Source organism: Centruroides vittatus, unplaced genomic scaffold, assembly GCF_030686945.1.
Source record: "Centruroides vittatus isolate TY-2023 unplaced genomic scaffold, ASM3068694v2 contig_644, whole genome shotgun sequence".
NCBI classification, from domain to species: domain Eukaryota; kingdom Metazoa; phylum Arthropoda; class Arachnida; order Scorpiones; family Buthidae; genus Centruroides; species Centruroides vittatus.
This window is the reverse complement of record NW_027122398.1, coordinates 227,774-244,550: the sequence shown is the minus strand read 5'-3', so window position 1 is coordinate 244,550 and position 16,777 is coordinate 227,774. Positions and strand designations below refer to the sequence as shown.

The following is a 16,777-nucleotide window of genomic DNA, read 5'->3' as shown; positions in this document are numbered from 1 at the left end:
AATAAATAACGTTATATCAAGCACGAGATATAGGCCATATTAATGGTTATGCTTACTTTTTGGTCATGGATGTAAGTAATATACAGTGGACGACAAAACTTTTGCATAAATTATATTAATTAAAGTTATCTTCTTGTATTTATGCTATTGTTAAATATGAAATTAACGATAATTTTGTTAAATATTGATTAAAATAATATAGTTATCTGTAAAGCTACCTACGCGAATAGAAATATTAACATGAGGTCCGTTTAATCGATTCATGGTGATTTTTCGGCGATTGAATTTCTCCTACAGTTGACATATGAGTCGACATTGACACCCGTTTCATTGTGAAACTGTTCCAACTTCTGTTTTGTGAACCTTGACGAAGTTTGTACCTCTGGTACGACCTTTTCAGCAAATACAGGACCTATAAAGATTTTTAACAAATAATATTTGGACAATGAAATGTACTTTAAATACATGTAAATTTATAATTTTAATATTAACAGATTTTAGTAACTTTCGGATAATTTACAATTAATTGAATAGAAAGCGTAATGAAACGTGATATACATGCATACAACATCACTCTAATACACGTTAATTTTTCGAGAATGGTCACAATTGAAAGTGCTAATGATGAGACTATGTATATTTTATATATAGTTTTATAACAATTACCATTGTCTGTGAGAAATGACACGAGTCATTGTTTAAATATGTGCTAATGTAAACACTATAGCACTGGTACACAAACATGTTTGGCATATAAATAAACACACAAATAACAACAATATATACGTAATCATCAAACACCTGGACGTAAACAACTAAAACAGCCACACAAATATATTCAAATGTATAAACACAATACACTCATTCAAATACATAATATGTACGACCATACAAACGTATGAAATCAATGCAACGTAAAGACAAAATAATGAATTTGTAGATACTGTAAATTAACTTCTACGGTGCCCCTATCTGAATTCCTTGTGTGTGAAACATGATTGGATTAGATTTATCAAACAGGGCAAAGCAACCCCATTGGCAAGAGCGATCTGTTAATGGGGTGCCTCTTGGGACCCTATTTGGATGTTATCTACTTGAAGAACACACCTGCAAATTGTTTAAGTGTTATATAAATTATTAACTATGAGAATCTTTCGACATTAGTAGAAATCTTTGTGTTTTATGAAAGCCAGGCTGCAAACCACTAAAGTATATAGAGCCAATGTAATTTTACATCCAAACACATGGCTACATTACCACAAGACATATTTCTACACAGGTATCCAGATACAAACATACATAGTCTTAAACTTATTCGAAATCAATGTCAGAAACACTATTAGTACATACATTCAAATCATGGAAGTAGAAAATTGTCGTGTAATTAATTACTAAGCAAACTTGTAATTTCATATAAAAACAACGTGCGAAATCAATTAAAAAAGAAAGAAAAAAAAAACAGAAACATGCATGAAAAGACAATAAATTATTTAAGAATATTGCATTAAAATTAATATTCATACAACACCAAAAGCACAGAAATAGCAAAACACCTGCTAAATATTCGTTCTTAGGCATTTCTGTGCGTGCCGTGCGCCGCCCTCCTGAGGTACTTGTAAACTTTTGTTGAAGACGATACCTCTGCAGGGAGCGCCAAATAACTGTTTGAATCTGTAGGAAAAGGCGAGCATAAGCGAACTAAACCATGCTAATATATTGAAATTTCTTACAATGTTTCTTTATAATAGAATGATTCCATCCTCACCATGATGGAACGTGTAATAATCTCTATATAGCACCTCGAATATTTGTGTAATTATATAATTTACAGTAGTAGTATCTATTTGGTTTCCATTATTAAACAATCAATAAAAATCCTCGCAATAATTTACATTAATTCCAAAGTTTTTGACACTAGGCTCTCATTGTGCCACGATCCAATTACAAGTAAACCTACAGTGCATGGGTGAGAGATAAAAATATGGCATTTGGAAATTTAGATCAAATTTGTATCTGTATCCTTCAGGTGATACCTTCTACTATCCACAGATAGGAGTAATACGAGGTAACACCTAGATATTATTCAAGAGCCCTGAAAGTCTTCTTATCGACTTGGCGATGATCTAACAAGAAACATTATAAGAATAAATCTAATATACTAAAAGATTGCGAAGTAAATCTCACAATTTGCATTATTGGACAACTATATCCTTTGATACAATTATGTTGTATACATACATAATGTTGTAACTGTAGAGAATACTTACTTCTCCATTCACATAGCAGAATATCACAGCAACGATCATCCCCTGACAAAATAATTATCGATAATCAATTTTAATGTACATTTTTTATTGTATAGTGTACATTATACAAAATTTCTGATATTTATACCTGTAAACCATCCATTGCATGGCTAAAGTATGTATAAGCTTCTAGAAATTCACATTTTCCAGATTGTGGACGATATATCACAAGAGTAAAATGGACGCCAAATAATGGAACTAAAATTAATGTTGCTCTAACGGCTTTCCTATAAATTATAGAATAATTATATTACATATTATATAGAAAAATTTTAAATATCATAATTTGTTTACCTGTATTGGCTGGGTTCATTAGCATGAGTGGCACGGAGTTTAGTGACCAAAACTCTAATGATATTGAACAGGAATGCTAAATTTAACTAAAAAATACACATAAAATTAATATTTCTTAATGAATTTTGTCATTAATTTCTCTTAAATTGTTATACCAGAAGACTTATCAGGTTTGGTGTATTCATTATCCACTCGTACGTCTCTTCTGGAATTGCCCAACACCTAAAAAAAAGTTAAATTTAAATAACGTATTATCAGTTTTCACATTTAATTTAATTTGTACGGTTCATATAAATAATTATCTTTATTAATTTGGCTTTTTAGTATAAACATAAAACTAAGAAAACTTGGTTTTAACAATTATCAATTATGGTGCCCCCATCTTAGCAAGTCTGACAAGAGGGGGGCACCGATGAACATTCAGACAATCAACCATAGATAAGGTTAATGGACTCTGAGAAAATAGGTTAATTTTACTTAAATTTTTACAGTATCATACAAATACATCTTTTAAGTATAGATACATCAGTGGCGCATTATCCTACGGGCAAAAAGACTAGTTGCCCAACTTATTAACTGCCTGGTGCACTAGAACATTGCACACCCACTGTTGTGGTTGCTGGTGCACCAGGACATTGCGTGTGCAATATCCTAGTGCTCCAGCCAAATGCCTTCTTTGCCATCACACAACTACTGCTAATAATACAATAGAATTGAAAACTTACCTCACATCTGAATAAATCTTTCTTAATAAAGCGTAAATACAAATTGGTATTGCTGGAAATGCTAGATTCATAAATATAAATGCAGGTTTTAACGTTCTCTTCATAGATAAAGTGTTTTAAATCAAACTAACCACATACCCCATCCAATCAGATAAAACATAATAAGGCTCTTCTGTTCAGCAAAAGCTGCAGCAATTAATTTGTGTAAGTAAAATCCTTCACAGAGCATCCACATGTAGTTGGTCATGCGAAAATACTTAGTCAGAACGAACAAAATTTTACATCCTACCTAAGAATATGTACACAATATTGTTAATTTTAACCTATTTCATAGATTTTTATTTATAATTATGAATGAACTAACCCCATTAGCTTCCAAAATCGTATTTTCTTCACTTGTAGTGTTGAGCTCGTTTAACATGACGATGGACTTAAATAAGATTACAAAAATACCATTTAGGAGTAGCGAGGCAAATAAATGTTTGTGCATTGTAATTCGATGAACTTGCAATTGTCTACAAGAAAATACATCTGTTTACTATACAATTTCAAGCATAATTAATAAATTATAATTAATTATTGACTTACTTATACATCGTGTATATTATCAATGCAGGGATGAGGAAGATAATTGATATAGCGTAAGTTACTATATGAAAATATAGCAATCTTCTGACTTCCTGTGAATAAAATTATACATTATTTAATTAATAGTACAGTAAATATTTTTTTTAATTTGGCACCCAATAATCCGGCAGGTACAGCGAGCGAAGATACATTACACGTCTAAAAAATTGATAATATGTGCTTGTGTTCAATAGCGTGTTCATTAAGACTTATACAGGTTATTTAATTAATTTTTACGCAGAATAATCATGCACTGTATTATCTACAGACTCACTGATATGCCTGCGTGAACAAATCAGAATTCTGTATAGAGAAAATACAGTAGGATGCAACGTGCAGCCCTCATAGTGCCCACAGGATGCAAAGACACAATAAAAACCAACAATATTTTATAGTATTATTATGAATCTAACGAATATGTCTATTGAATAGTAAGCCTAGTATTTCTTTCACTCACAGCTACACGTCCACAGTTTCCATAATTGGTCCACTCGTTATTATACTCGTCGTTGACATACCAAGTACCGTTGGGCCAACATTCTTTCATAGCAAAACCTATATAATACAAAATATCATTAACATTCTAGAATTATTTATGTTCTAAAACAATATTAAATATTATAATTCATTTATTTACGTGGGCATGCAGGTTGTTCACTCTTAAAGTAAATATGCCTAGCGCAAGGGGCAATTGCGATTGTTCCAGCTTGGGTATCCGGCCAGCACTGCCAACCATCCCAGGTTCTTGGGCAATATGTTTCTGTAAACACCACAAAATGGTAGAAACTATGTTTAAATTTAAACATAATTGCTTAGTTATAGTAATTACCTTCAGTGGATTTCGTAGCCTTTGCCATTTCTTCGCAGCAGTCGAGAGCAGCTTGGCAACATTCCGCCCATTTCTCTATAAATTCCTCCGAAATGAATGTGGATACGATTGGGCAACTAGTGTTACTGGGATCAGGTAAATATGGTGTATTATCTTCAGGGTTATATAAATACCCATTGCCTTTGTACCTGTGACAAAGAACAGTTTTGGTACATTACTTTATAACCATTTTGGGTTAGATCTACCTGTAGTATACAAAATGGCTGCTCGTCTCTGGTTCCAGCAAATAGAAGAAGGAAAACAGGGGGACGCACGTTCTAACCTAACCTATTCTAATAAATTACCATAATTATTACCAACCAAATTATTAGAATAGGTTAGATTAGGTTAGGTTAGAACGTGCGTCCCCCTGTTTTCCTTCTATTTGCTGGAATCAGAGACGAGCCGCCATTTTGTATACCATAGGTAAATCTAACCCCATTTTGTTATGTAAAAATCGTAATTCTTACACAAATTTCCAGCTCATGTTTGGAAAGATCCAATCTGGTAAGTAGTCGTAACATCTTGCACACGTATCGTAACGGTAAAATATATAATTTAGCGCTACTCTTCTTTCCGTACGGCAGTAAACGTTGCTGTATTCAAGAGTTGATTGGTTTGCACTCTCTGAATCTGCATGGATTAAATGTGGTAAAATCTGGAAGTAACATGAAAGTTCATAGTTACTTATTACAGTAATATATCAGTATAGAACATAAACTTTTGAAATATATTCACGATTTGAACTGAGGTTTTCACTCAGAACACAGAGTTTTAAAGAATTTAACGTAAGCTTCTAAAATTCTATGTAGTGAAACCCCTATTGTGCAACAACCAGTGGTTCCGAGCAAACATGGTCTTTATGAGGGGGGGACTCATGGAGAGCTCCATTATCATCATCGTCGTCATCACCATTCTCATTAACTACGAGCTTAATGCCCATTAGTGTCTCATGCCTTTCGTATAATAATAATAATAATTTTGAAAGCGAATAGACAAATCATTGTAGTAAAAAATATAAGTGAACGTACAGGGTGGCCCATAAATCGCTTAATCGAGACATATATTTTAAAGACCACTTTAAAATCTGTTTGAAGTCAAAGCTAACAATTCTTAAAACGATCTTAAAATATATTTTTTGTTAATTGGCTTTTGAGCCACCCTGTATATTCGAAACATTATAAACTAGGCTATTAAAAATAAAAAACATTTTAAATTTTATTACGATTTTTAAAATAAAATGGTAATAAATTACCTCATGATTTTACCTGAATGACTAAAGCAAAATAAAGGGTTGACAGATAGAGTTGACCCATTTCTAATCAAACAAAACAGGAAATTTGTCACACTCTTTACTTAATCCAATCTGTTTTAACTTTCAAAACGTCGACGTTCGGTGAAGCTGTGATAAGTTTTCTTGAATTTCTAATTAAAAAGTAATAATAATAATAAAGAAAATGAGAAAAATTTAAATTATTCATATGGAATTAAACAGAAACTGTATCTTAACACTTAAATTCTTCATCTTAGTTATGAGCATGGTCATTCAATATGTGAATAAATATCTGGATGATTAGTGGCACTGTGCTACTGTAGGCCTACTAAGCCCACCATTGGACGAGTGGATAACACCATAAAACACTGAAAGTGGGTTCGTTCCAACGGGCTGACTAGCGTTTTTCTTACCTAATAGGTGTAAATAAAATATATAATGTTATACGTTTTATAACAAACATACTGTATAGTAATACCTATAGTAATCATATGTGTAATGACACCGTACATAAGTTGATCATTTTATTAGTCAGGACTTCTAAAAGCAATAGCCACTATTCAGATATTAGACACGTGGCCAGCATGTTGCTCAGGCACGAACCCACGACGAGTGTTCAGGAGTTTTATCCACTCGCCCACAAGTTTGCCGAATTAAGAGATGTGTACAGAAGATATAGTTGATAAAACCCTATATTAATTCTAATATGAATTTGCGCAAATTACACTAGAAATTTTGAAAATACAAATTATCTTAACAGAAGTTTCATTATAATACTCCACTCTCTCTCTCTACACCAGGGGTGTCCAAACCGCGGCCCGCGGGCCGCATGCGGCCCAACGCAAGTTGCAATGCGGCCCAATGAACGTGTAAACAAAACTGACAAGTTTATTTTATTTATTTATTTATTTATTTCAACGGCATCAACCACAAAAAAGAAGTCTCACAAAGCCGTAAAACTTTATATATATATATACTGTTGAGATGGCTATTTTTGGGCTACTTTTTAGAAAATTTTGCTACTTTTTTTTTGCTCTTTAGCTAACTCCGGCCCATAAATCCATGATTTCGTCCAATGTGGCCCAGAGAATCTGAAAGGTTGGACAACCCTGCTCTACACCATTAAAATGACAAAAAATGATAATAATAATAAACATATTAAAGTAATAAATAAGTAAATGCAAGATTTAATGAAGCATATTGCACGTTATTATGCTCCATTAAACTCTTAATACATCATTATCAAATTCCTTTGATAATGAGGATCATTTGTAAAGGTTAAATATGTAATCCTTAATTAAACGAGCTTGACACTTGGCATGTGCATTTACTAAATTATTAAATATCAAACAAACTAAATAAATGGTATAATTAGAGAGAAAATTGTTAAGTAACAAAACTCCAAAATCATTTTAAAAAATAACGGTTCATTAATCTTCATGAACATATTTAACAATTAGTTATTTGTTATTTGTTATATTGTTATATTGTTTAATGTAGTGAACAGTGCTAGAAATTGCAAAAATTACTAGATAAAAATACTTTTTTTATTTATAACATTCTATTATTAATTATAATTAAATAAAGATTAAACAAGATTTGGTGTATGTCGTATCAAAAACCCAGCAAAGAGTTGCATAACTTTCCAAGCATAAAAGTTGTGTGTAGCGCAATCTGTTGAGTTTTATTAAAAAACTTTTTATATTATTCATAATTATAGGATGGCATAATACTTAACTTTCAGGGCAGAAATGAGCTTTATAAGAAATTATAAATGGTAATAACGAGTATTATTAACTCGCGATATGACACATCACCCCCTCAAAGATCGAGGGAGGTAAAAGATTTCGTGGTCAAAGGTTGAAGGGGTGTTGACCCCTCTATTTCTACACCCAGTAGACCTTTCATCACCAAAATTTAATAGCGTAAATGCCTCTAATTCATTTTTAAAACGAAACGAAAATAACTGTCAGTTTCAAAAAATTTCGAGAGATGGCGCTACATTAGTACGAACCCACGTCTAAATCACTGCACACTTTAAAGAAATTTTATCACCATAAAACAAACAAACATTAATTACAGATAATTTAAAACGTGCTCTCACGTTCTAATTTTAGTACAAAACATAATTTTTTTTCAAAAATAATTTAAAAATAAATAAATAAATAAATTTCTGTACTGCATTATTAGAGGGGGAGTTATTTTAAAATATAAATTACGATAACAGATTATCTGTATGCTTATCACTTATAAATAGCCGTTACTCGACTCAATTCGATGACACAGAAGATGTATCACATGAAGAATCATTGATAAATTTAGCATCAGATCAATATCAGGTAGAAGAAAATGGAAAAGGAGAGTTAATTTTCTTCTATTTATATAAAAATTCTTCTTATATCTATCCTTTTCCGTATGCTAATATAAAGAGTGAATATTCAATTTACGGAAAATGCAGTAAAATTTGAAATTCCATTAAGAAATGATCAATAGAAAAGGTGTTTCCAAATCTTGAACGTTGTTTCTCAGCCATTCTGTGAATCATTTCTCACTCAAATCACTCTAAAATATTATATTATACATTTTATATTAACTTTATTATCATTCTGTTAGCATCATTTATGTAATTGTCAAATAACGTCGCAAGTGACCGAGTGAATAAAAAACCATTATTAGTTGGTCGTGGGTTTGCACCTTGCCACCGGGCTGGTCGCGTGAATTTTTCGGGTTTTCCTTACGTTTGTAACACCTAAATAGGGAGCGACTTTCTTTTCCTATAGATAATTTCCCATGGAAATTTCCTATAGTTCTTCCAGGATTCGTTCCTTTTGGCAGATTGCCCATGTGTTTCATTGCCTCCTGCCATCAAACCAAACCAAATAACATTAATAATTTTAGAGGATTTAGTCTTCTAACAATGACCATGCTTTTATGTTCTCGTCAGTGTCCGTTGTTCGGTGTTTATCCAGTTTTATAATCTTATTTTTATATAAATTTTCATTAATTCATAATGTTCTGGTTGGCGTTAAATCGAAGGCTCTCGAACAATAAAAACGATATAAAGATGTGTGAACAGAAGTTTGAAAGTCACGAATTTGGTGATAGCAATTTCTGTGTGACACAAAAAGAATCATTTGCGGATATTCATTGGCACTATAGTGGAGTGGTGCTTTATAGGAAAGCACTATATTGAGGTTTAACCGTATTTATGTGGAAGAATATACTAAAATGTATAGATCTTAACATCAATACAAATTACGTTATAAATATTTTTTATCAGAATATTTTTATCTATTGTATATTCTGTCGTTTATTATTCTCACTATGTCTGTCTGTTTGTCAACTCGTTAGAAAAAAATTATGAAAAATATGAACTTCTGCATTCAGTAAAGTGAGAGAAAATGAGTTTTGTGATAAGGTCTGTGAAGAATTCCATTACCTTCACTACCTATTAAAAGAGAGAGAGGAAAAAACCAATATTTGAAAGCTGAATCAAGAAAACACGCAAATAATCACAACGAAAATCAAGAAAACACATGTTTAGATTCTATATTTCCTTGTAACGAGTCTTGGTTCCACCAGAGTCGGAGTATATTGAATGCCCTCCAAAAATATTTAATGTAACGCCGTTAAATATATTTAGAAGATACTAAAAATACTATAAAAATTTTGCAAAAAGGTTTATTAATGAGGCAACGTTATATCGGGTTTGGGAATTGAAAGGAAGTATTTATTTAGTTCTCTCGTAGAGTAAGTAAAGAACATAAATATTTAATTACAATATTTAGGTAAGGTGTTATGACCCTATATAACCATAAGAACGAAGTTGTTCCTTACGGAAAGTAAATAAAATTAACTTCTGTATAAAAATAATTATTAAAGTATAATTTAATAGCGTGATAAATTAATTAAACGCAGAGAACGAGTGAAATATTTAGTACCTTAAATTAGAGAAAAAATCGGTCAAAAATTCTGTAATTAGCAACAAGAATCTCGTACTAGTAACTTAATTTCCTCCGTGAAATACTTGAACCCACGACAGTCGTGGGTTCGAGCCTAATCGAGGAGCAACCACCTGGAATTTATCATGTTTTCTTCGATTCTCAAACACCTAAGTAGGGCACAAAACCCTTCTTGATAGAACGAATAAGTGTTGCATGCCTTATTGCATTAATTAAACCCCTCAAATATTTTTTCCTCAAATAAAGAAGCACCTTGCTAGAAAACACTAGGCAACATCCTATACTTACTATTTTAAAAAAATACCGAATTAAATGTTTATTTAGATGATGTGTCTTGATTTTTCCCCATAGTAAACAGCAGATATCGGGTTTAGTTTACATGAACAATTATTTAAAATAAAACACTTCTACCGTTTAAAAACTTCATTAATTAATAATTAACTTTTAATTGCATTTAGAGTGTTCTGTTATTATTAAAGTAATTTTAAAAAACAGCTTGAGGACTTTTACACGTTTATGTTAATGTAGAAAATGTAAAAGTTACACATTTTGGCCTTAAAAATCTGAGAAAATGCAAAAAAAAAATTAGCTGAAAATACAGATGTTTAATTGATTAAATAAATTAATTTCTTAATAAATTAATTAAATCTGGCTATATTTTTTAAAGTTTGTTTATCTGTGAGTATTGTTCAAGGGAAAACTAATAAAATTTTATTACACCTTATCAACTTTACTACCTACTTCACATGTTCTCAACATCATAAAGTGTTTATTATCTTGTAATAAGTTATTAATAACATTACTTAAACGAAGAAATCCCTTAAATAATTTGCTAAATAAAATTACATCTTAAATAAAACCGTTTACAGTAAATATATGTGTTATAAAATTAATTATACTTAAGTAGCACAAAAAGTAATTTAAAATTTATTAATTAAATAAAATATTATTTAGTAATTATATAAATGTTACTATAATCTGCTTAAGTTGTAAAATAATATATATTTTTGTAATTAAAAATTGATTGTATTTATTAAATATTTAATTATGTTTATTCACAATTGTAAATACGGTTAAAATAACAATCATTTTCAAAATATTTAATCGTGTTTCAATTTCAATTGTGTTTAAATTTAATTGTAATACAATAGAGTGAAATGAAGTAAAAATACAACGAAATTTTTAATTATAATTAATAAATTTAAAAAGAAATTAACTTTCCTTTATGTCTTCTTATTAATATGCTAATTTATTAATTAAGTGTGATTTAATATAATCAATATTTTCGGCATCAACACTTAATTAATTTAACTTAATTGCAGCAATAAGTATATTACTAAAGAAGATTATCTTTTATAAAATAAATATCTTTCTGTTTATTTATATAAATCAAAATATTTATTACTGACATAGATAATGTTAATCATATTTAGTTAGTAACAATTACTTTTATTACTTAAAAGTAATTTAATTATATTGATTTTAATTTATTTAGAGGAAAATTACAGATTTTTTAATATTTTACATCCGTTTAAACTAATTAACAAGTTAACATGAAAACAAGTAGTTCATTGAAAACATTAACAAGACGTCAAGAAAAAAAATAATAAAAAATAGTATCAAGTTTCCAATATAGTGTTACATGAAAGCAAAACGAATAAATATATAATTGAAAAAATTAAAAAAAAAACAATTAAAAGTTTATAAATTATGCATTTAAAACAATTACCCTCTTTAATAAGCATAGTTTATATATTAAAAAGTAACTAATACCCCATTTTATAACAGTATTGTAACAGGTTTTAAACAACCAAGTAACCCGAATTCCCATAATGTAGTTATATTAGAGGCTGGATTCTGACTTGTTTAGGCCCTAAAGTATAACGTATAAGAGGCCCTTCTTTGACCACACTCAATGTAATATATCTCCCCACTCTCTATCTCCCCACTTTGTTGAGTTCCTTACTCAAAAATGTTATAGCATCGATGCCCATTTTATACAACTTGCTGTCTAAAATTTAGCTTCTAAATCCTTACTCCATCCTGAGTTATTGAACGAAATACATACACATACAAACACACACACACACACACACACAGAGAGAGAGAGAGAGAGAGAGAGAGAGAAAGAGAATAGAGAGAAATGAGAGAGAGAGGGAAGTGATAAAGAGGGAAGAGAAAAAAAGAAAAGGGAAAGAGAGAATGAACAGAGAGAGAAACAAGAGAAAGAGAGAGATGTGTGAGAGAGACGGGCAATGGAAGTGAAAGAAAAAGTAGAAAGAGAAAAAAATGAGAAGTGGGAGAGTGAAGCAAGAAGTAAGAGAGAAAGAGCGAGAGAGACAGACAGGCAGAAACACATTTCTCTGGAATTTTTTTTCCATATTTTCAACCTTTCCAGTTCAGAAAGTCTCAGAACATCGAAATTTGCAAAAATCCCGTATGATCGAATTTGACACGATTACAATACTTTTCTGTGTTACGTTATAACAGCCGGGAAAGTAACAGAAAGAGCTTTACTCTTTCTGCTTCGATAATTTCGCTTTTACTTATATATTTTTCTTTAAATTTTTAAACAATTAATTTACATAAATGCCACGCCAATCAGTCCATACTACACTTTTCCTTGATTAGAATAACTAATTTACTTTAACTTCAGTTTTGTTTATTTAATTCCATTCATCAAGCATACGTAACACTTGTTCTTATTAAAAATTAGTTAATTATCTTCTACTAACTTTTCTTATATTCTACTTCACATTTACATTATTCAAGATTAATTTAATTTTACATTAATGGCAATTAAGAAAAATTGTAAATGCTAATAACGAGTAAAATCTTCATCTGACACGTGACCCCATCCCCATAGACCTTTAACCACCAAAATGTAACAGCGTGAATCTCCATAACACAGAAACTTCTGTATAAAACTTCAGAAATTTTTGACCAAAAGCGCAGGAGTTATTAAGCTTTAAATTGGGCAAACAAAATCGTGCCCCCCATACCCACAGAAGGAAAAAACCTCAAAGGTTTAGTATTTCTGGATGTTTCAAGAACCATGAATTGTAAAAATATTTTTAGGGGGTCATTTTTTGACAATGACCATACTTTCAATCTGTTATATATGACACAGGGATAGAAAAACACGTTTAAAGTTACTGCAGACACACACGTAACTATAATCCTGTAATTATTTTCAAGTAGTTACAAGCCTCAAGTGATCAATAGACAATACTTTACGTACAATTCCTCAAATTACTTTCAATCTCCTGTGCCAGAAACTTGGGATGTTATCAAGAAGCACTTAAACTACTGTTAAATTAGCGGTTTTTATCAAAGGTCTGACAAGAATAAATACTTTAAAACTTACTATCTTCATATATGACCTTCTACATATTTTAATGGCACAATTTTAATGGCATCAACTTTCTGAGCTTCCCGACAATTCTTTTTTAGATAAGCGGGTTTAAAGCATCTTTGCACTGCTGACCAGCTGCAAAACACCAGAGGAAACACTCGAAAAGTGGTTTTACTTGTAAACGAAATAAAATTATTTAGCTAGAACCTTACAAAATATTTTCTTTCTATATTTTCGTGAAGTACAGTCGCGAATTGTAGTAGCTAAAGAGGGGGGTAGCGTGTGACCTTGCTGGTTATCTGAAGATGTGTCGAGGCACTTAACTTCCTCGTAGGTTTATAAATAACACCTTAAAGAATACGTTCGATAGGAGCAGAAAAAGCATGTCTTAAGGATAAGTGAAAGATATCCGGTGTTGATGGAAAGTTTGTTTAGAAAATGTGCTCCTTTTCTGTCCTTTAAATTACTTTACACGTTTATTTTCTAAATATAAATTGACTCCAAAGGTGAATTACTCTATAATTAATTCCGGATCGTAAAATTTGTGTTTTCCAATTGATAATTCGCGGTCCCTTGAAGCAGGTAAACTGGATTTTTGAGGTTACGTCACCATCAGTTATGGTGAAATGTTGGGAAAGTCGCCAAGTTATGTAAATTTCTTTATGAATTTCGTGTTTTTATTTAAAGAATGACTTCCTAAATTGCTATTTTACGGAAATTTATTAAGAAAAAAGTAATATATAATATTATAATAGCGACAAAGCTAAATGAATACGTAATACTAATTTTAAAAAATTTAGTACAGTAACTTTCCCAGCAAAAAAGTTAAAACTGTGTATGGCGCCTTCTGTCATGAAATTTTGTTTAAAACGCTTAATTTTGAGGAGAGAGTTACGTTTTATTTTTAAAAATTTGTAAATGCTAATAACGAGTAAAATCTTCATTAAGTCCACTCGAGATACGACACATAATCGCCACTATCTCACCACCCCCTCGATCTTTAATCACTAAAATTTAACAGCACCAACCCTCCCCAATACACAAACTCTCTGAAAAATTTCAGAAATTTTTGACAAAAGGAACAGGAGTTATTAAGCTTCAAATCGGGTGAACAGAATCGTCCCCCCAACCTTTCTGATATTTCTGGACGTCTCAAGGTCACCTGAGTCCAAAAATGTATAAATTTTGGAGGTCATTCTTTGACCTATTGCCATACTTTTCCTCCGTTATACTGTATATAAGAGCCGAGAAAGTAAAAATAAGGAAATCTGTCTGGTTGTCTGTACGCATCCAATAAAATTTTTAGAACTATCATACGATTTAATTTATATAAAACAAGAGTTTATTTTAAGTTCCTTTACTGAATGAAGTTTAAAAAGCGTTCAAAATTTAGAATCTTTGACACATGTTTACGTATAATTACCGAAAAAGAATACTCTACTGTGTTCCTATCTGTAAATGGCATCGTTCTGCTTAAGATTTTGATATTTTTATACATCCATCTCCCGAAAAAAAGTGAAGTGATTACTTAAATGAATAGCCCTTTCTTCTTCGTACGTGTATATTTATTTATATATACAGTTACTTTAATAAATCAATGTTACTCTAGGTCTTCACGGTTCGTGTATACAATATTGTATAGTAATTTACGTTATCTGATAATTAATTATAGTTATATACATTTATTTTCTACATAAAGTGGTCAGTAGATTTACAACAAAGTTTTATCTTGATAAATGATCAGGTTTTCTTCCTCTAGTTACAAATGGTGTCAATGTACTGATGCGGATCTCGTGTCTAAATAGCCTTATATCTTGTAAAAAGTTTTGTGTAAGGATACTTTTATAATTTTCTAGTATTTTCTAGGTTTTTCATTATACAGGGTGAGCTAAAAGTTCCTTCCATCTTTTACATCCCAAAATTACAGAAGTCACACAAGAAATCGTGCTTAGAAAACCACAAGAAACTTTCTGTTGGCCTTGAAAATGACTTTCAAATCCACTTAAAAAGTTAAAATCACTTTTACTTTTTACGAATTTAAAGTTCCTACCTTATAACTCGAACATTTGTTTGCATAATTACGTTTAATGATCCATAAAATGGTTGTACAGTAATTAAATGGCAATCCTCTGCTCCTTAAAAACATACAACGTGAGAGACCTTGAAAATGGTTTTCAAGACCAACCGAAAAAAAGTTCCATTCGCTTCTCTATGCTTTCATGTAATTACAATTAACAGAATTAATCACTCTTCAGCACTTTTGTAATGAAAGCGATGCATGGAAGTTTTGACTCAGCCTGTTTGTAAGTATAGAAATGTCTTGGTATGGTTCCCTTCCGGAGCAAAGTGGAATATCTTAAAATAAATGATATGTAAATGAATAGTTTAATAATTTTCTTCGCATTTGTTGTAAAACCAATTAATTACTTCATTAACTTTAATTATTATCTTACATTTTTAAGTACACAAGAAAAGAAGATCCCTATCTAACGGCCTACCAGTGGCCAAGCAGATACTGGATGCGAATTAGAACCTCACCAACAGGTCACGTGAAGTTTTCAGGGATTTCTTCATGTGTCTAACACTTAATAACGATATTTTTCCATAGAAATTACCCTTTGAAAGCACCTTTCCCTTGGCAGATCACCCATGTGTTGTGTTACCTTATACGAAAGCCCTGTCTAATTTATCACTCCCTTCTGGTAAAACGAAGCAATTTGCGCACAAATGTTAAAAGAAATGTCAAACATTTAAATTAATGCTCATAAATAATTTATATCATAATTATGTATTAATTAAATTATTATAATAATACTTATTCTGTACTTGTCACTCTTATTTTTCTGTTACAAAGCGTTAGATTTGCATTGATTTTTACGACTTTTTTCACAAAGACGTTATTGATTTTTTTCTTTCTTCGAAATATCTAAAACGGAATTTCTCCACATTAAATTTATCACCTGTCTGAAATTTAAATATATTTTACCAAGAAATAGCATAATTTAAAGTGAATATCTCCCGTTGATTTACCGGGAAAAAATAAAATTGTTGTAAAATTTAAAGAGTTAAGTTTATAAAACATATTTCGCACGAAAAATGAAAGCGTAATGTATGTTCTACACAAAATTTTTAAGGAAAAGTAGAGAAAAAAAGGGTCTAGAACAGATAGAAATTGACATAAAGGAGAAGTGGGATGCTGAGGATGAGGATGCTGATCATTAAGGATAAAACAAAAGTTTTCATTATAAGACAATTGCTGAAGTATTTATAACAAACAGTTATTATTTAAAATCGTTATTTAATCATGAGAATTATAGCAATTACCGCTAAACCCATTAATATCAACAATGAAAGTGGTGTTGATGCA

At 30.8% G+C, this 16,777-nt stretch overlaps 1 protein-coding gene across 1 annotated transcript; it reads right to left on the bottom strand.

Annotated features, from left to right (window-relative positions):
• Positions 1–237: 237 nt before the first annotated feature.
• On the bottom strand, positions 238–6,187 carry LOC136979815 (calcitonin gene-related peptide type 1 receptor-like). Its single transcript, XM_067275840.1, has 15 exons — positions 6,089–6,187; positions 5,291–5,478; positions 4,782–4,969; positions 4,590–4,712; positions 4,410–4,507; positions 3,914–4,005; positions 3,690–3,840; positions 3,464–3,614; positions 3,326–3,386; positions 2,756–2,822; positions 2,601–2,686; positions 2,395–2,533; positions 2,268–2,309; positions 1,554–1,671; positions 238–412 (listed from the first exon to the last, which is right to left on the bottom strand). Exons 1-15 carry the CDS (start codon positions 6,134–6,136, stop codon positions 261–263), a joined length of 1,704 nt encoding a protein of 567 aa, XP_067131941.1. The 5' UTR covers positions 6,137–6,187; the 3' UTR covers positions 238–260.
• Between the last annotated feature and the right edge of the window lie 10,590 nt (positions 6,188–16,777).